The 16,633-nt window shown below is 33.8% G+C and overlaps 1 protein-coding gene across 1 annotated transcript; it reads left to right on the top strand.

Moving 5' to 3' along the window:
- Positions 1 to 4,605: 4,605 nt before the first annotated feature.
- Positions 4,606 to 11,909, top strand: LOC117341540. Its single transcript, XM_033903412.1, has 12 exons — positions 4,606 to 4,639; positions 5,285 to 5,548; positions 6,146 to 6,472; positions 7,261 to 7,560; positions 8,053 to 8,157; positions 8,274 to 8,295; positions 8,869 to 8,924; positions 9,154 to 9,181; positions 9,302 to 9,378; positions 10,371 to 10,407; positions 10,536 to 10,603; positions 10,947 to 11,909. The coding sequence occupies exons 3-12, from the start codon at positions 6,166 to 6,168 to the stop codon at positions 10,991 to 10,993; spliced, it is 1,047 nt and encodes a 348-aa protein (XP_033759303.1). The 5' UTR covers positions 4,606 to 4,639; positions 5,285 to 5,548; positions 6,146 to 6,165; the 3' UTR covers positions 10,994 to 11,909.
- The last annotated feature ends 4,724 nt before the right edge of the window (positions 11,910 to 16,633 follow it).

Raw genomic sequence — 16,633 nt, 5'->3', positions numbered from 1 at the left:
TGATGTAATGTTTATTCCAGTCGGAACAACAAGTACTGCAGACAGTACACATAAATATCTATCTATATGCAAAGTATACATATCGGTGTCTTTCACATTATTTGTGTAATACTTTGACTCAAAGAATACTTATATAATTAATAAGAACATATATTTAAAATTGTGTTTACGTCGCAATCGATCACTCTCCAAATGTGAAATTATGTTTATTACAACATGTCCATTAATGTCAATTAACTATGTAAACCTTTGGGCTGTAAGGCCCCTGGAATAAAAAATTGAATTGAATTGAATTGAATTGATGTACCAGAGGAGGCTAACGTTGTCCGGTTTTACCGCCGTTCTGACGTCACTACTTCAGCAGGTAGTGTACAAGTAGTTGGCGACCAATGTTACAACGTTAAAGCCACCCCACCCGTCCCCTGTACACCGGATGTCTGTTCCTGTGTGACGTCTGGAGGACTTGGTACAGTGTTCCGGTGGATCATACAGCCACAGACGGGAGACCATGGATCTGTTTGGTACTGTAGACGTACCAACTATAACGTAACGCACAGGACACTGGACAGTGATGATTATACACTTAATGTGGCAGGTGTGTTTTATATGTACATAGTAGATAGAGTATATAGTATTAGATACAGTATATAGTAACGTATCCTACCTGAACCAAGTCTGGAGAGTGCTGATTATACACTAAACGTGGCAGGTGAGTATCACATACATTAAATTGGGGACTTTATGCTTAACAATGTGTTAGTAAAAGTATATAGTAGTAGATACAGTATACAGTAGATACAGTATATGTAGATACAGTATATAGTAGATACAGTATATAGTATTATATACAGTATATAGTAGATATATTATATAGTATAGATACAGTATATAGTAGTAGATACATTATATAGTAGATATCGTATATAGAAGTAGATACAGTTGATAGTAATACAGTATATAGTATTACATACAGTATATAGTAGATACAGTTTATAGTAGATACCGTATTAAATACAGTATATAGTATATACAGTATATAGTAGATACAGTTTATAGTAATACAGTATATAGTATTACATACAGTTTATAGTAGATACAGTATATAGTATTAGATACAGTTTATAGTAGATACCGTATTAAATACAGTATATAGTAGATACAGTATATAGTAGTAGATACAGTTTATAGTAGATACAGTATTAAATACAGTATATAGTAGATACAGTATATAGTAGATACAGTATATAGTAGATACAGTATATAGTAGATACAGTATATAGTAGATACAGTATATAGTAGATACAGTATATAGTAGATACAGTATATAGTAGTAGATACAGTATATAGTTGTAGATACAGTATATAGTAGATACAGTATATAGTAGATACAGTATATAGTAGATACAGTGTATAGTAGATACAGTATATAGTAGATACAGTGTATAGTAGATACAGTATATAGTAGATACAGTATATAGTAGTAGATACAGTATATAGTAGATACAGTGTATAGTAGATACAGTATATAGTAGATACAGTATATAGTAGTAGATACAGTATATAGTAGATACAGTATATAGTAGATACAGTGTATAATAGATACAGTATATAGTAGATACAGTATATAGTAGATACAGTATATAGTAGATACAGTATATAGTATTAGATACAGTATATAGTAGTAGATACAGTATATAGTAGATACAGTATATAGTAGATACAGTATATAGTAGATACAGTGTATAGTAGATACAGTATATAGTAGATACAGTGTATAGTAGATACAGTATATAGTAGATACAGTATATAGTAGATACAGTATATAGTAGATATAGTAGATACAGTATATAGTAGTAGATACAGTATATAGTAGAAGATACAGTATATAGTAGTAGATACAGTATATAGTAGATACAGTATATAGTAGATACAGTATATAGTAGTAGATACAGTATATAGTAGATACAGTATATAGTGTAGATACAGTATATAGTAGTAGATACAGTATATAGTAGTAGATACAGTATATAGTAGTAGATACAGTATATAGTAGTAGATACAGTATATAGTAGTAGATACAGTATATAGTAGTAGATACAGTATATAGTAGTAGATACAGTATATAGTAGTAGATACAGTATATAGTAGTAGATACAGTATATAGTAGTAGATACAGTATATAGTAGAAGATACAGTATATAGTAGTAGATACAGTATATAGTAGTAGATACAGTATATAGTAGAACAGTTATATAGGGAATACAGTATATAATTAAAAAGTATATATTAGATCGAAATAGTAATACAAAAATAGGATACAATATATAGTAGTAGATAATATATATGAAAGTATATAGAAGATACGTAAATGTAGTTTTCAGTATATGTTTGAATAATATATAGATAATAGAAAAAAAGATAAAAAATAATTCTTGTTTTTGGGTTTTTCTTATTTTTTTATTTTTACAAATATTTTGAAAAAATAAAAGTAAAAAAAGGTTTTTAAAACCTTTTATTTTCTTTTTTTCGGTTTTCCCCCCCCAAAAAAAAAACAAAATTTTACCCAAAAGGTTTTCCCCCCCAAAACCCTTTCCCAAAAAACAAAAAACCCCAAAAAAAACCCCCCCCCCCCCAACCCAACCCCCAAAAACCCCCCCCAAAAAAAAACCCCCCCCCCCCCCCCCCCCCCCCCCCCCCCCCCCCCTCCCCCCCCCCCCCCCCCCCCCTTTAAAAAATTTCATTTGGTAGTAGATAGAGTATATAGTAGATACAGTATATAGTAGATACAGTATATAGTAGTAGATACAGTATATAATAGATACAGTATATAGTATTAGATACTGTAAATAGTAGTTTATACAGTATATAGTTGATACAGTATATAGTAGTAGATACAGTATATAATAGATACAGTATATAGTATTAGATACTGTAAATAGTAGTTTATACAGTATATAGTTGATAAATTACATAGTAGTAGATACAGTTACATAGTCATACAAAAAAGATCAAAAATAATTCTTGCTTTGGTTTACATCTTTTATTTTTATTTAATTTATTTACAAAATATTTTGAAAATAATGATAAAAAAATGCTCACATTTTTGTTTTTCTTCATATTTTCTTCCCCCCCCCCCCCCCCCCCCCCCCCCCCTCTCAATAATAAATGTCATTCTGATGACTTCTATTTCTCTCTTTTTAACCGTGATATCAATGCTCAATATCTTATATCATTACATACATATTGAAAAGCTTAAATAGTTCTACAATATTTAGAGTTTTGACATTTAATAACGACCCTTGCTGTTAATTGGGCGTTATTCAAAATAAACAAAACCAAAGTATTAGATGATAAATCTTTCAACCTGCTTCAGATTGGAGTATTGATATATTATATAAATGGAATTTGCTATACAGATTGTAAAAATGGCATAGGAGCCGAACGTAGATAATACATCAAAATATATATGAAGCGCAGATGAAAACTGTTCCCCAATAATTTCATTTTTAATATATGTTTTCGGGGAATGTTTGTTCACAATTAGTAACAATACGTATAGTGTAATTTTACAGGTCGCTGGACAATGCTGTTTTTTACAGTCTTCTTGGTATATTCGTGCCAAATATTAGTAATATAGAGGGTAGTTTTACCTTTTACAGCCGGCCCCGGTACCTCCATAGCTTTGTCCCCACCCGACACTACCTACACCAGGACAGAGGGGGACACGTTACCCGACATCACCTGTACAGCGGACTGTAGACCTGGCTGTACCTTTGTCTGGACACGACCGGACAACATCAACTTTACTGTCTCACCTATGTTGTCACTGGGACAACTGGACAGATCAGAACACGGGACGTACAGGTGTACTGCTAGGAATGTTGGAGGGGAGTCGACTATACTAACTAGTATTACTGTACAGTGTAAGTAACTATAATAACCAGTATTACCATACAGTGTAATTGAGTCAGATACAAAGACGTTAATCACAACAGCAGATACCATAATTACTCATTTGCTGAATACTTCCGATGGCGTAGATCGTGTCTATTTCAGATGTGTCAAGCTGTGTCTGCATCAATGTGCATACTTTACGATATAAAACGTCTTTTCTATATGTATTACATCATGAAATACATCGATAGAAATTATGGTTTAATGATGTTTTTTTCGTCTGTGGTTTGTATTGTTGTTGTTCTGAACTCTAGTTCAGAAAAAGAAAACTTAAATAATCTATGGTATATGCACATCGTGTTTATGTTATATTGATATATGTTGACGTTAACTATTTCTATTTAATATAAAACCAGGTACTTAAAAGAGCATACACTACTGTACAAAACAACATCTAAATTTTAACATTAATACACTGTAGACGGTCCTGGTACCTCCGTAGCTCTGACCCCGTCCGACACTATCTACACCAGGACAGAAGGGGACACGTTACCGGACATCACCTGTACAGCGGACTGTAGACCTGGCTGTACCTTTGTCTGGACACGACCGGACAACACCAACTTTACTGTCTCACCTGTGTTGTCACTGGGACAACTGGACAGATCAGAACACGGGACATACAGGTGTACTGCATGGAATGTTGTCGGGGAGTCCATTTCAACAATCATTGTTACATTACAGTGTAAGTAAGATGTCCTATTATATTGAACATTAGGACATTGTTTCATAGTCGTTACCTATCTAAAATGTTGATACTATTGTCTTAGTAACATATCATAGTGGCACGTCAATATAAACAAAAAAAAAATGATCATTTATATGTGTATCAGGAAATGATTAGTTTCACATGAATATGAGGTATAATGAGTATCATCTGTCTATCATAAACATGGTGTGATTTTAAGTATTATGACAGAAACATATGAAGTGACAACAAATGTAGAATACAGTAAATCGAAAACATTGATTTAATTCAAAATGATAACAGTTTCACTTTAATGAATCATCAAATACATATCATGCCATTACTACTATCGCATTCTAAACCTGAGCATTGATCACGGTATCTCAACATATAGTAGTGTATGTGAATGTATACATATGTACATTGTACCATGCTACCACTTCATTTAAATTGCAGAAGAAAACATGTATTTGTTTTATTGCAGCAACTTAAAATAATAAGTTGACCATACCAAAGTGATATCACAATTGTCAAATTGTTATAACTAATATATAAAATCGAGCAAACGATAAAAAAAATAACTGCAACAAAAATCCATTTTTTTTAATAAAATATTAATGCTAAAACTATGTATGCATGCAGATGGTCCTGGTTCTTCGCTAATTTTATCACCACAGGAGACCAAATATACCAGAATAAAGGGTGACACGTTACCGGACATCACCTGTACAGCGGACTGTAGACCTAGCTGTACCTTTGTCTGGACACGACCGGACAACACCAACTTTACTGCCTCACCTGTGTTGTCACTGGGACAGCTGGACAGATCAGAACACGGGACGTACAGGTGTACTGCTAGGAATGCTGCCGGGGAGTCGACTAAAGTGATCAGTGTTATTGTGAAATGTTAGTTTTCTGACTTTAGTTGAAATATCCGATTAGTAAAATAAGGAGAGTTGGTCCTTAGTTATTGAAACCTTTATACAGTTATATAGTAGCAACTACCAGTAGTGGTTCCGTATCATCTCTTTTTTACAATTCGGATGACTGACGAAAAACAAAATCTCATGAACGTTATCATTAGTCAAGTTGAATGCTGATCAAACAAATACCATTCTATATCATGTTCTGTCTTCAATTTTCATTGTGTTATTCGACCTTTAGAATTTGTGATTAAAACAGTAAATTCAAGAAAACGGTTAAGGTGTTTTCAGTCATTTAAGACATTTTCGAACATTTAAAACGAAACTCGTCACATTTAGTTTTCATTATTATCATAAGAATATGGATCTAATACCGAATAATGTAGATAACACATTAAGGAGTGTTATCGCTTAATACAAATATGAACATTGGTATGTTTATTGAGATTACACTACTATGAAGTCTTCGCAAAAAGTTACCCTGTGTGTTATTTCATGATTCAGGTATTATTTTATTGGCACATTCCATTGGTTGATGCAGATACAATATTTGACCAATCATACATTATTTGCTTTTTAGATGAACCACATCCGTATCAAATGCTCGACCAAAACCAGACGTTTTATTTTTCCCAGTCAGACACCATTATTTTGTCTTCTACATTCATCTCCAACCCGGCGCCAACTTTCATCTGGACCTTCCAACCCTACAAATCTTTTGATGCAACGGATCTTAGAAACGGGACGGATGGCGTTATTATACAAAATACGTTTGAGGCGAGTAATTTAACTGCTATTTCAGTTTTGACTCGGACCAGTTTACAAGAGAGGTGGTTTGGATTATATAACGTCACGGCAACAAACAACCAAGGAAGTGCCATGCTTAGCTTCGCAGTTCGTGAAAAACGTAAGTATTTTACTCCTAATGGCTGTAAAGTTTCACGACAAACATATCCGATTTCTCAATATTAATGAAAAGTCAGGAAAATATCAAGTGAAATCGATATCAATAGCTGAATATGTTAATGACTTCTATCTGAATAACATTTCTATAATATAATGCTTCGAAGGTTCATATCGTGACTTGTTATGCTCACTTATTTTATTGATCTTTTCGATAGTTGACAAAAAACGCAAAGCAAATCTCAAAATTACAAACCGGTATTATACGGTAGTTTAGTCTGTTTAACCTGTTTACCTAATGTTAAGAACAAGTTTTAAGTATGATTATCTGAGAACGTTTACCCGCCTTCTTTTGACATTTAGCATTTTTATACAGTAAAATTAATTTTTTTTTTATCTTTTGTACAATGTTTTAGCGTAATGTATTTGTAACATCGTTTCCTAATTTGGAAAACAAAAGTCTGCAGGAAAACGATGTGTTTAAGAAGAGATCTCGCATGATATGTAACAAGTTCTTCAAAATCTATTTGTTTAAATACGACATGTGTTGATGTCTCATAACGCAGTATGTTCTTGTTAGTATGCTATAGTTTAGATACGGGATTCACAAGTATATTTTTTTCTTGATTTGAAGTTATTACGTTAGATAATTCGACTTTATCTTAATAGAATAATTATGGCGTAAACAATTTTATACAGATACTATTCATTTTATATTCTTGTAACTTAATGCAAATGGCATGGATAAATGGTAACATGTATAACACTTCTTCATTCTTTTCGATATTACAGTGAACCCAGGAATCCCAAACAGTCTGTTAATTGTCTGTACCAAACCTCATTCTGCTGAAGTCTCGTGGATTGACGGAGGGCAATCTCAGTATTACCATGTTATGTTCAGCACAGACAGGTTTCTAAACTCACAAGAAGTGTATCCAGTGATGATTACAAAAGACACAGACGAAAGGGACGTGTATAGTCAAAATATAGAAAATCTGGATGGAGGTCATGTCTATTTCTTTAAGGTTGTCGCATACAATAAGTATGGGAACACAACATCGGCTGATGCTGTCGGCTGTAATGTTTATACACGTTAATATCTAGCAAATACCACTGCATATTTTCCATTTTATAGCACCTTATTATTAAACTGTGTTATATCAATGGCAATGACTAATTCGTAAAGGATACTATTTAAACACTAAAAAAGCAAAATATGACTATATGAGATATTGTATACGGTCACAGCTTTCTTAGTATGTTTTTGTATGTTGTATTACCCTGAAGATGTCTTTGTCGTCAACTGATGAACAAATAAATTACATGCATACCATTTTCAAGTATAATTTCGATAACAGTTGGTACTTCATTTCTTAGCGTCTACGTGTTTCTAACGGGGACTTATCAATTGACGACAGCAAGATACAGTTTACTGTTCGCACGAAACATGACAAATTCCTGCGCGTATCGTCCTCACAGCTTCTGCACCCGTATGCTATTACCTGAGTTGCTCTTGAGACAACGTGAAAAAAGGGTGAATCCATGTTGATAGGAAATTAAAATATAATATTTCGTTTGATACAGCACGTTCCAGTGGAACTGACAATATGTATGTCGTAGGAGTTGTACTGGCAGTCACTGGCGTTCTCACGCTTTTGTTCTCGGTTGGAATCGTGCTATATTCCAGACGTAAGTAACTAAGTAACTAATTTACACAGTACTTATGAAATAGTTACAAAACAGTCGTTAAATAGTAAGAAATATTAAGATGTATTAACTAGTTAACTGCTTATCTTATTTTGCAGGATATGGAAGACTATGCCAAAGGTAAGCAAATGCCAGTAACATTTATATTTAGGCGAGTATTAAATATTAAGAGTGTCAATTTTGATGTTTGTTTTTCTCCGTTTTATTACATAACTAAAAAGAAATAATACCCTTCATGAACAATGTTTGACAACGTATTTAGAACATCCTTATTCATCGTAACTTTTAAGAGTTCAGAAAACTGAAATGGATAACCACTCAATGGCCGTATCACTTCTTTTCGATGCATCCGATGCATAAATTGTAATATCGTTTTCCCAGGAACTCTTCAATCATCTGTACAATAATTTTGTTTTCGCATTTTAGAAATCAGCATGTTAAGTCGGGACCTCATCTGCCAATTGCGTTTCCTCTACTTTTGTTTTATTTATGCGCACGTCTGTTTAATGTGATTCTTTAAGATCAAAACAATAAACTCCATTATAGATTATGTATCATTTCACATTAAAAAAGCGATATTAATCATGTTGCCCTAATTGCGTATTCTTGTAAAACCTCATGCTTTCCAAAAACAGCCAGGCGATTGACTGGAAAGATCAGTCATACAATATTTTGTCTACCTTATTGTTACAGAAAAAGTCAGGTTCCAAAACAGAATGAATGCCATGATATGCAACTTTCGGATCGAGGTAATTTCTGATTATTAATACGCTACTTATTATGTTTATATTATCATCATATATTTACATTTAACACAATGTTTCTATCAATTATTTGTAACAGTTAATGCTTCTTTGAGTCTTAATGATTTAGTGTATATTGTACAACTAAGCACAACCAAACGGTTTCTTCTGTTCGCATCTTACTAAACGAAAATGTATTTTCGAGTTAAGTGTTTATTACCATTTTTTCTTACAGGTGGCAGACCTCAAGGCGGAAATAAACGGTAAACCGACAACCGTAGACCATATCAGCTTTAAATATAATTATTTGTGTATCTTTCGAATAAGTGTATCACGATAACAACAGTATTTTACACATTTGTTTTTATTTAAATATAATACAGATCTTCATATCAACAACTTGATACTAATGAGGTTGCCAAGCCGTCCGTGTATTCTGAAATCGGAGGACATCATCATGGTAAGGCATAGTGTCATATAGATTAAGAAGCACACGCATTCGGTGTTTAATGCATATTATATATATATATATGGGTATATTTATGGTAATTCCAACCGTGTGGCACATTTTCGAGGTAATTCGCCCCTTCATCAAGACACAATGAAAACAAACACATTCACAAGATATATGAACAGTACTAGAAATACAATAAGATACAGCAAGAGTAATCTATATGGCAGTTGAAAAAAAATGAAACCTGAAGCTTTCTTGGGCCGAAGGCAGATGTTAGAATGACATGTACAGAATCAATGTTCTATGATTGAACGCTAAGTCAAAAAGAAATGTTTCCCGTGCTTGAAAACGCTTAATCTTAACAGACATTTCGTCCCAACATAATATAAAGTAGCAACCTCCAATAAATCTGACAATAGGAAGAGGACACAATTTAAGTCTCGGAACTCAGCGATGTAATGTCAGGAATATTGCCGATGACATCGGACAACTGAGCTTGAGTCTTCATATATTATGAATATAAGAACTATGAAAACAGCGTAGCAATCTAAGGAAATTCTGACTGCCGGAGGCAACCAAATTTTAGTTTAGCTGCTCTTTTAAGACTCAAATTCGGTAGCGTCCGTTTTCAGATTTGTTCAGAGGTTGCTTCACTGTAATCATAGTTCTAAAATTTATAATATCTAATCCTCAAGATTGTTTTCGGAGGTTGCTACGCCGTTATCATAGTTCTCATATTGTATAGCTGCTACTAGGGGTTTCGTATATTTTGTCTGGTTAACAATCCCATTATTTGAATTTTTACCTCATTGTAGTGTTTTTAGGAACTTCTATGGCCATTTTTACGTTATCATCATATAATCGGGTAGCATATACGAAGATGATTTGTACTATTTTGTGTGTATTTTTATATATTTATACATTTTGCATTTAAATGTACTAACCGCTTCATTATTATTCATTAAACAAATTAGCGGATTTTTTGTTTGTACTTTCAGTTAACCCAATTGGTCCTGACAATGAAGGAGATGCTGGGTAGGTAGATTATCAACGCTTGTGATTCGCTGTGATTTGTACGATATCTTATATCATTCGTTTTAAACATTGATGTTGCGGATAAACCATGTAACTTCAAATTAACAACTGCTTCCTTCTAATAACAGAAAGTACGAGTCGTTGGAGGGACGTTCGAATGCAAACGTTTATGAAGAACTTAACACTACAACGTCTGGTACCTGATTTGAATTCTTTTAGGAAGATTGCGAGAATGATAAGAAACCTTTCTTTTAAATCCCTCTGTTTAACTGTATAAAAGAATAATACCATAGTAATTGAACCACGATGAAATCGATCAATAAAATTATCTGTATTTACAAATTATCATCGATAATGCAGGACCGTACTGCTAATATATAATTTCTGTTTTATTTGCTATACATATCTGTATACTTTATATATATATATATATGATGATATGTATTGTTTTGGTGATATATATATAGGTTATGTTTTCTTACTATCTTAAGCACATCTTTCTTTGCATGCTCGTATATATTCAGTTCTTTCTTTGTCAGGTAACAGAGGGACATATATCAATACTACCATCGCTAGTAGAGATTAGTCTTTATACAACATTATGAAACTCAAGGAAGTGATGTTTCATCAAGGTCTGCTTGGAGACAGGAGATCAAGGAAGACATTGTCCAGTTGTTATATTTGTGAAATGAAACCTTGACTGTTTTACTTTCATTGTCGTTTTCAAATGCATAAACACATACATATAAATATATGTACGTACCTAGCATCAATGCATATAGAGTAAATATATAAATCACCAATCAGTATCGTAAACGTGACACGAGATACCCTATCGATTTCTCCTTGCACAATGCAATGTTAACACATAACTTATTAACTAAATTGATTATAAATTTATCGTTTATCTCTCTTAACGATTAGAGTATTATCGGTATATGATCGATTTCGTAAATACATTCGGTAATTTCCCTTATAACAAGCTAGCCAGTTAACCGCTGTCGGCTCTATTTTAGCCTGATTTAAAAAAAAAATATCTAGTTGATTTAGAATGTGTTTTTCTGCATAGTAGAAATTAGGCTAAAGTGTTTTGAGCCGATCTGAAAGCACAGTGATGCCATTGCTTTTTCGAACATTTGTGTGCAAGTGAATTGATATTTCCCCGATACCATTCTTGACATACGTATTGACCGCCTTAAATGTTCTGTGTGATACAAAATACAATTAGTTAGCGATGCCTGAGTGATGTATCTCGGGTAAAAAGTACAACCTACGCAGTATTCATTAAACTATATGGACATATTATAAACCAGTACCCTTTTGTGTAATGAAGCCTTTTGTGTGACGAAGCCTTTTGTGTGACGAAGCCTTGTGTTTGATACTGGGTCCCCAAACTGATATGGCATGTGATATGTATTCTACCATGTGACATTCTATATATATATATATATATATACATGTATATCTTGAAATACAAATGTAAATAAATTGCCATCATTTAAGCTGTTACGTCCTTGTATTACTCCAGCGGTATCACGTTTTTTAGTATAAATCACCCCAGCCATCCGTTTATTTGTTTTGTGAATGTACTAGTTCAAATATTCACTACTGGCAGTTTCTCTTTGATTAAACGGCTGTACGGTGTTGTGGTATACTTTTACTCGAAACTTTTTTTCTTTTCTTATGCTGAAACCTTTTAGAACTATTCTTTTCTGTTATTTCCTTTTTCTGTTCTATATCTGTTCTGTTCTCTTCGTTGTTTTCTGCTGTCATGATAACCTTTCGTACGGAAATTATTTTGTCTAGAAAGTTTCGATGATGAATAGAGGAAATGGAAATTTAAGAGTAATTAATTTGATATGTATGTCAAATTTGAATCTTAATTTCTAACACATAACATATGTTGTGATATTTGAATCACATCTCTATTCATCGCGCCAACATTCCACCCTGATTTTGATCTGGAATAATCTCCATATTAATTCACAATCATTACAACCTTTCATTTTTAATACAAACGTTAAAGGTACTAGACCTTCGACAGATAGTATTTTTTTATCAATTTAAAACACAAAATGTATTTTTCTTCAGGGAATAAAAGTTGCACACTTGACATTATTACCACCCTTGAGAAGTTTCATCCTCTTATTTACCTTTAAAATCTAAAATAGATAGATAATTAATTGCGTCCCCAAGTCAGTTCATTTCGCTCCGCCTCCATATTGAATGAACTACTGATTGCACATGCGCTGAAAACGGAAAGTAGGTACCACATGGCGAAGGGAAGAAGGCAACATGTGTTGGCCTAAAATCTCCAGAAAGAAGGAAGCATAACTTACATTTTAAAAAGAGATCGCAGAAAGGAAAGGATTTTAATCTGCACAGATCATTGGCAATGTAAACGACAATGGAATCGGAGCTCATGCGGAAATGACACAGTTGAGTGTTTATTGGAGAGGCAAGTGTGTAACGTACACACATACGTGGTGTAACGTTCGGTCTGTTCTCATCTTTACTGAAAACTCTAAGCATATGATGCGATTGAATCAATGGTTAGGATTTCTTTTGTGATATGTAGTGACTGCATATTCACTATTTCTAGTTCACCAGCTTAAACTTCTTGATAAACCACACCTGTATGAATCCAGCGAAATGGGGCCGAAGGGGTAAATCTCTTCCCAGAATCCACTGCGATCAAGGTCAAGTGTATGCAAAGAAGTTTATAATGTTCAAAAGTTCGAATCTTTTTGGCTTCATTCCGATAATTTTTGACGTTATAGAATTACTTTTTATTTTTATGTCTTAAATAGGCATATATATATGGAATAAATGTCATTTATTGTCGAAATAATAACAATTTATTACACTCTGTCGGAGGTGTAGCATCTTTTAGAGAACGAAGCCCATACGATAAAGAATTATGAAACCATTGATTAATCATGGCTTTAGAATTGTTCTTCATAGATGATAACAACGTGTTATACCACCTTGATCAATGAAGGAAACTCATTCACGCTTAAGTTCTCATAAATACCACCTCATTAAGAAATGGGTAAATTAAAAAAAAAAATTATACAAAAATCTTTTATCAACAGTCATGTATTTTCGCTTAATGAAGTGAATTGTTACTTTATATATGTTGATTACCAAATGAGGTAATTCAAACATGTTGTAAAAAGGAAGCATGATAAACGTTTAGTCTAACCACAGATATGAAAGATGGAAATACATTGTCGACGTGGTATTCAATTCATACAAACCTTTGTTCAACGTAACAAAACAAGTACGATTTTATCAAAATTTATCTTACAACGGGTAATAGTTCCCGCTACTGGTATTTACGGGATATTATGTGATGTGTGTTTTTTTGATTGACAGCAGACCTTTAATACGACACGGGGTATATCTATTTATAGCTTTATATAGGACCGTACCGACCAGGAAGTTTACATACAACATGTACGTAAACAGATATACGTCCAAAATGTACCTACAGAATCAACACTTATTTATATCCAAAAGTGACATAAAAATCCACTGGGTCATCTTACTACTATTGGCAGTCTCATCACCGTCAGGTACGTATAAAATGTACCCTTGCTCGGGTCAGCCCTGTCATGATATCAAAACAGGTAACTGCCACTTTATAAACTGAGCGTGTCTTTTTAAATCGAGCCGAGTGACGTCATTATTATAATATTTGTATTTGTTGTTTCACTATGCAAAAGATAATGCAATGTAATTGTTGTCAATTGGCTGTTTACCTAGCGCGTGTATTATATACCTACAGTACCAAAGCTACCTGTGTGTCCCTTCGTCTGTTCGTCATCCGTCCTTCCGCCCCTCCATCAAATCAATTTCAATGAAACAGTATTTCCGGTTGTTATCTACATGTATTGATTAGATAACAGATATGTATTTTTTCACTGATTTTTTAAAATGATTTTAAAGGATTACACCTTGTAACTCTGATGAATCCTAACAGAACGACACCACTGGCTTGTGTAGTTAGTTGTATATGCTACTAAATTCATATAAATGGGTGCTATATATTTTTGTATAAATTAAACAACTCGTTTATGTCAGGTTATGATATGTTTTGTGATGCTGAGGATATTAACATTTTACGTCACGTGAAACCCTCACAAATCTCAATAAGTTAGCTCCATTACATATTGTGGGCACGGAAATGAGTTGAAATGTGTCGCTTTCTAACTACGATTACAGAACAGCAAACACTATCATCACATTTTTCAGATAACACACATACGGCAGCGTATTAGGGCCAATATAAAACAAAAATAATTCGTACGTACGATTTACTAATTCGTACGTACGGATTACTAATTCGTACGTACGAATTAGTAATCCGAACGTACGAATCAGTAAATCGTACTTATGAATTAGTAAATCGTACGTACGATTTAACTTTTTTTATAGTGGCCCTAATACGCTTCCGTACACACACTTAAAAAACTAACTGAACAATGGCTAGATAACCGAGCTCGTAGCATAGAGTGTGTGCGAATCACCTAGTGGGCTATTCGAATACTATTCCAAAAGCCTTACAGTCCATATGTTAGCATGAATACAAGAGCTAAAAACAAAATACATAATTTGGAGAGAGATATTTAAACAATAAGGCGATTGCCACCACCCTAGAACCTTAAGACGAGAGTCACCATCCTAGAGCCGTAGGGCGAGAGCAACCACCCTACAACATTTAGGCGAGAGCCACCGCCCAAAGACCAGTCCAGGATTAATATAAAATAGTGAACATGGAACATGGTTTCCGTTTGTTTATGTATAGGCCTACTATTCTCTTTTTGTTTTGTTAGCACTGATGTCAAAGGCCTATCTTACTCTGAAATCGAGCCAATGTTAAATTAAATCATCGTCGGCTTAATTAACGACACTGATATGGCCGGTTATATAAGATGTGAATCTGTTTCGAACGAAATATCCTTGGAATCATTTTCACCCTTATCATGATGACTTTCATTTAGAATGTAAGAGCTGATATTCTACCGAAAAAACGTAAATCAAGACGATAAAAACACCTGTGTTTTCGAGGAATCGGGTCTATCCAGTTATACCCGTTCAACGCCGCATCACTTCAAAATGATAACCGTATATCATTGCGCAGAAAAACGGTTTTAAAGCCAAATTTGTGCCAAAACCATTGTATGTTCGTTTGTTCCGGTATTTGAACTTGATGACGTCAGTGACAGGATAAGCGGTAGATTTAAATACGTCTAAAGCTACAGTAAATAAATAATAAAAAATAATATTTTTGAATGTATACATACGCACTGAACTGTTGTTATTATACGGTCGATATAATTTGGGTGACAGATGGATGATTTATGTTACCCTGCGACATTATATATATCTGTCACCAGACCTGTATTCATGTCGACTGTATATTACCATTTGGTAACAGCTCAATGCTTAACCATTTCGTTAAATGAAAAAGCGGTACATTCACATTAAACGTATCATCCAATTTCATACTCAGATACTGTAACCCTGACCGGGTCGTCTGAGTACGCCGTCCCTGGGACTGAGTTTACACTGACGTGTGATGTACCTGAGGAGGCCAATAGTGTCCGGTTTTACCGCCGTCCTGACGTCACTACTTCAGCAGGTAGTGTACAAGTAGGTGGCGACCAATGTTACAACGTTAAAGCCACCCCACCCGTCCCCTGTACACCGGATGTCTGTTCCTGTGTAACGTCTGGAGTAAGGCTTGGTACAGTGTTCCGGTGGATCATACAGCCACAGACGGGAGACCATGGATCTGTGTGGTACTGTAGACGTATCAACCTTAACCTACCTGACCAGACACAGAACAGAACAGTGATCTTCAAACATATACCAGTAAAATATCGTCATGCCATTAGGATTGTAGCGCAAGAGACATGTGTATAGAAGATATAAGATATATGTACAGACCTACTTTAAATTAAAATTTGGAAATTTCATCTTTAAAAGAAATAATAAATAAAATAAATGAAAAAAAAAAATATTGGAAAATAAAATCAACAACAATAACACATGTCACTAAATAGCACCCCTCAGATCAGTTTTATCAATATTTGTTAAACTTGTGGTGTTACCGTAATTTCCTTTTGTATTGACAATTTTAAGTCAAGAACTAACTCATGTGGGGGAATACTTATGAAACTTTGCTAAGTCAAGGTGAGAAATTTTAATTAATTAAGTA

This window comes from Pecten maximus, chromosome 13 (assembly GCF_902652985.1).
Source record: "Pecten maximus chromosome 13, xPecMax1.1, whole genome shotgun sequence".
Taxonomy (NCBI): domain Eukaryota; kingdom Metazoa; phylum Mollusca; class Bivalvia; order Pectinida; family Pectinidae; genus Pecten; species Pecten maximus.
The sequence above is the reverse complement of the archived record's forward strand: the minus strand, read 5'-3'. Positions and strand labels throughout refer to the sequence as shown.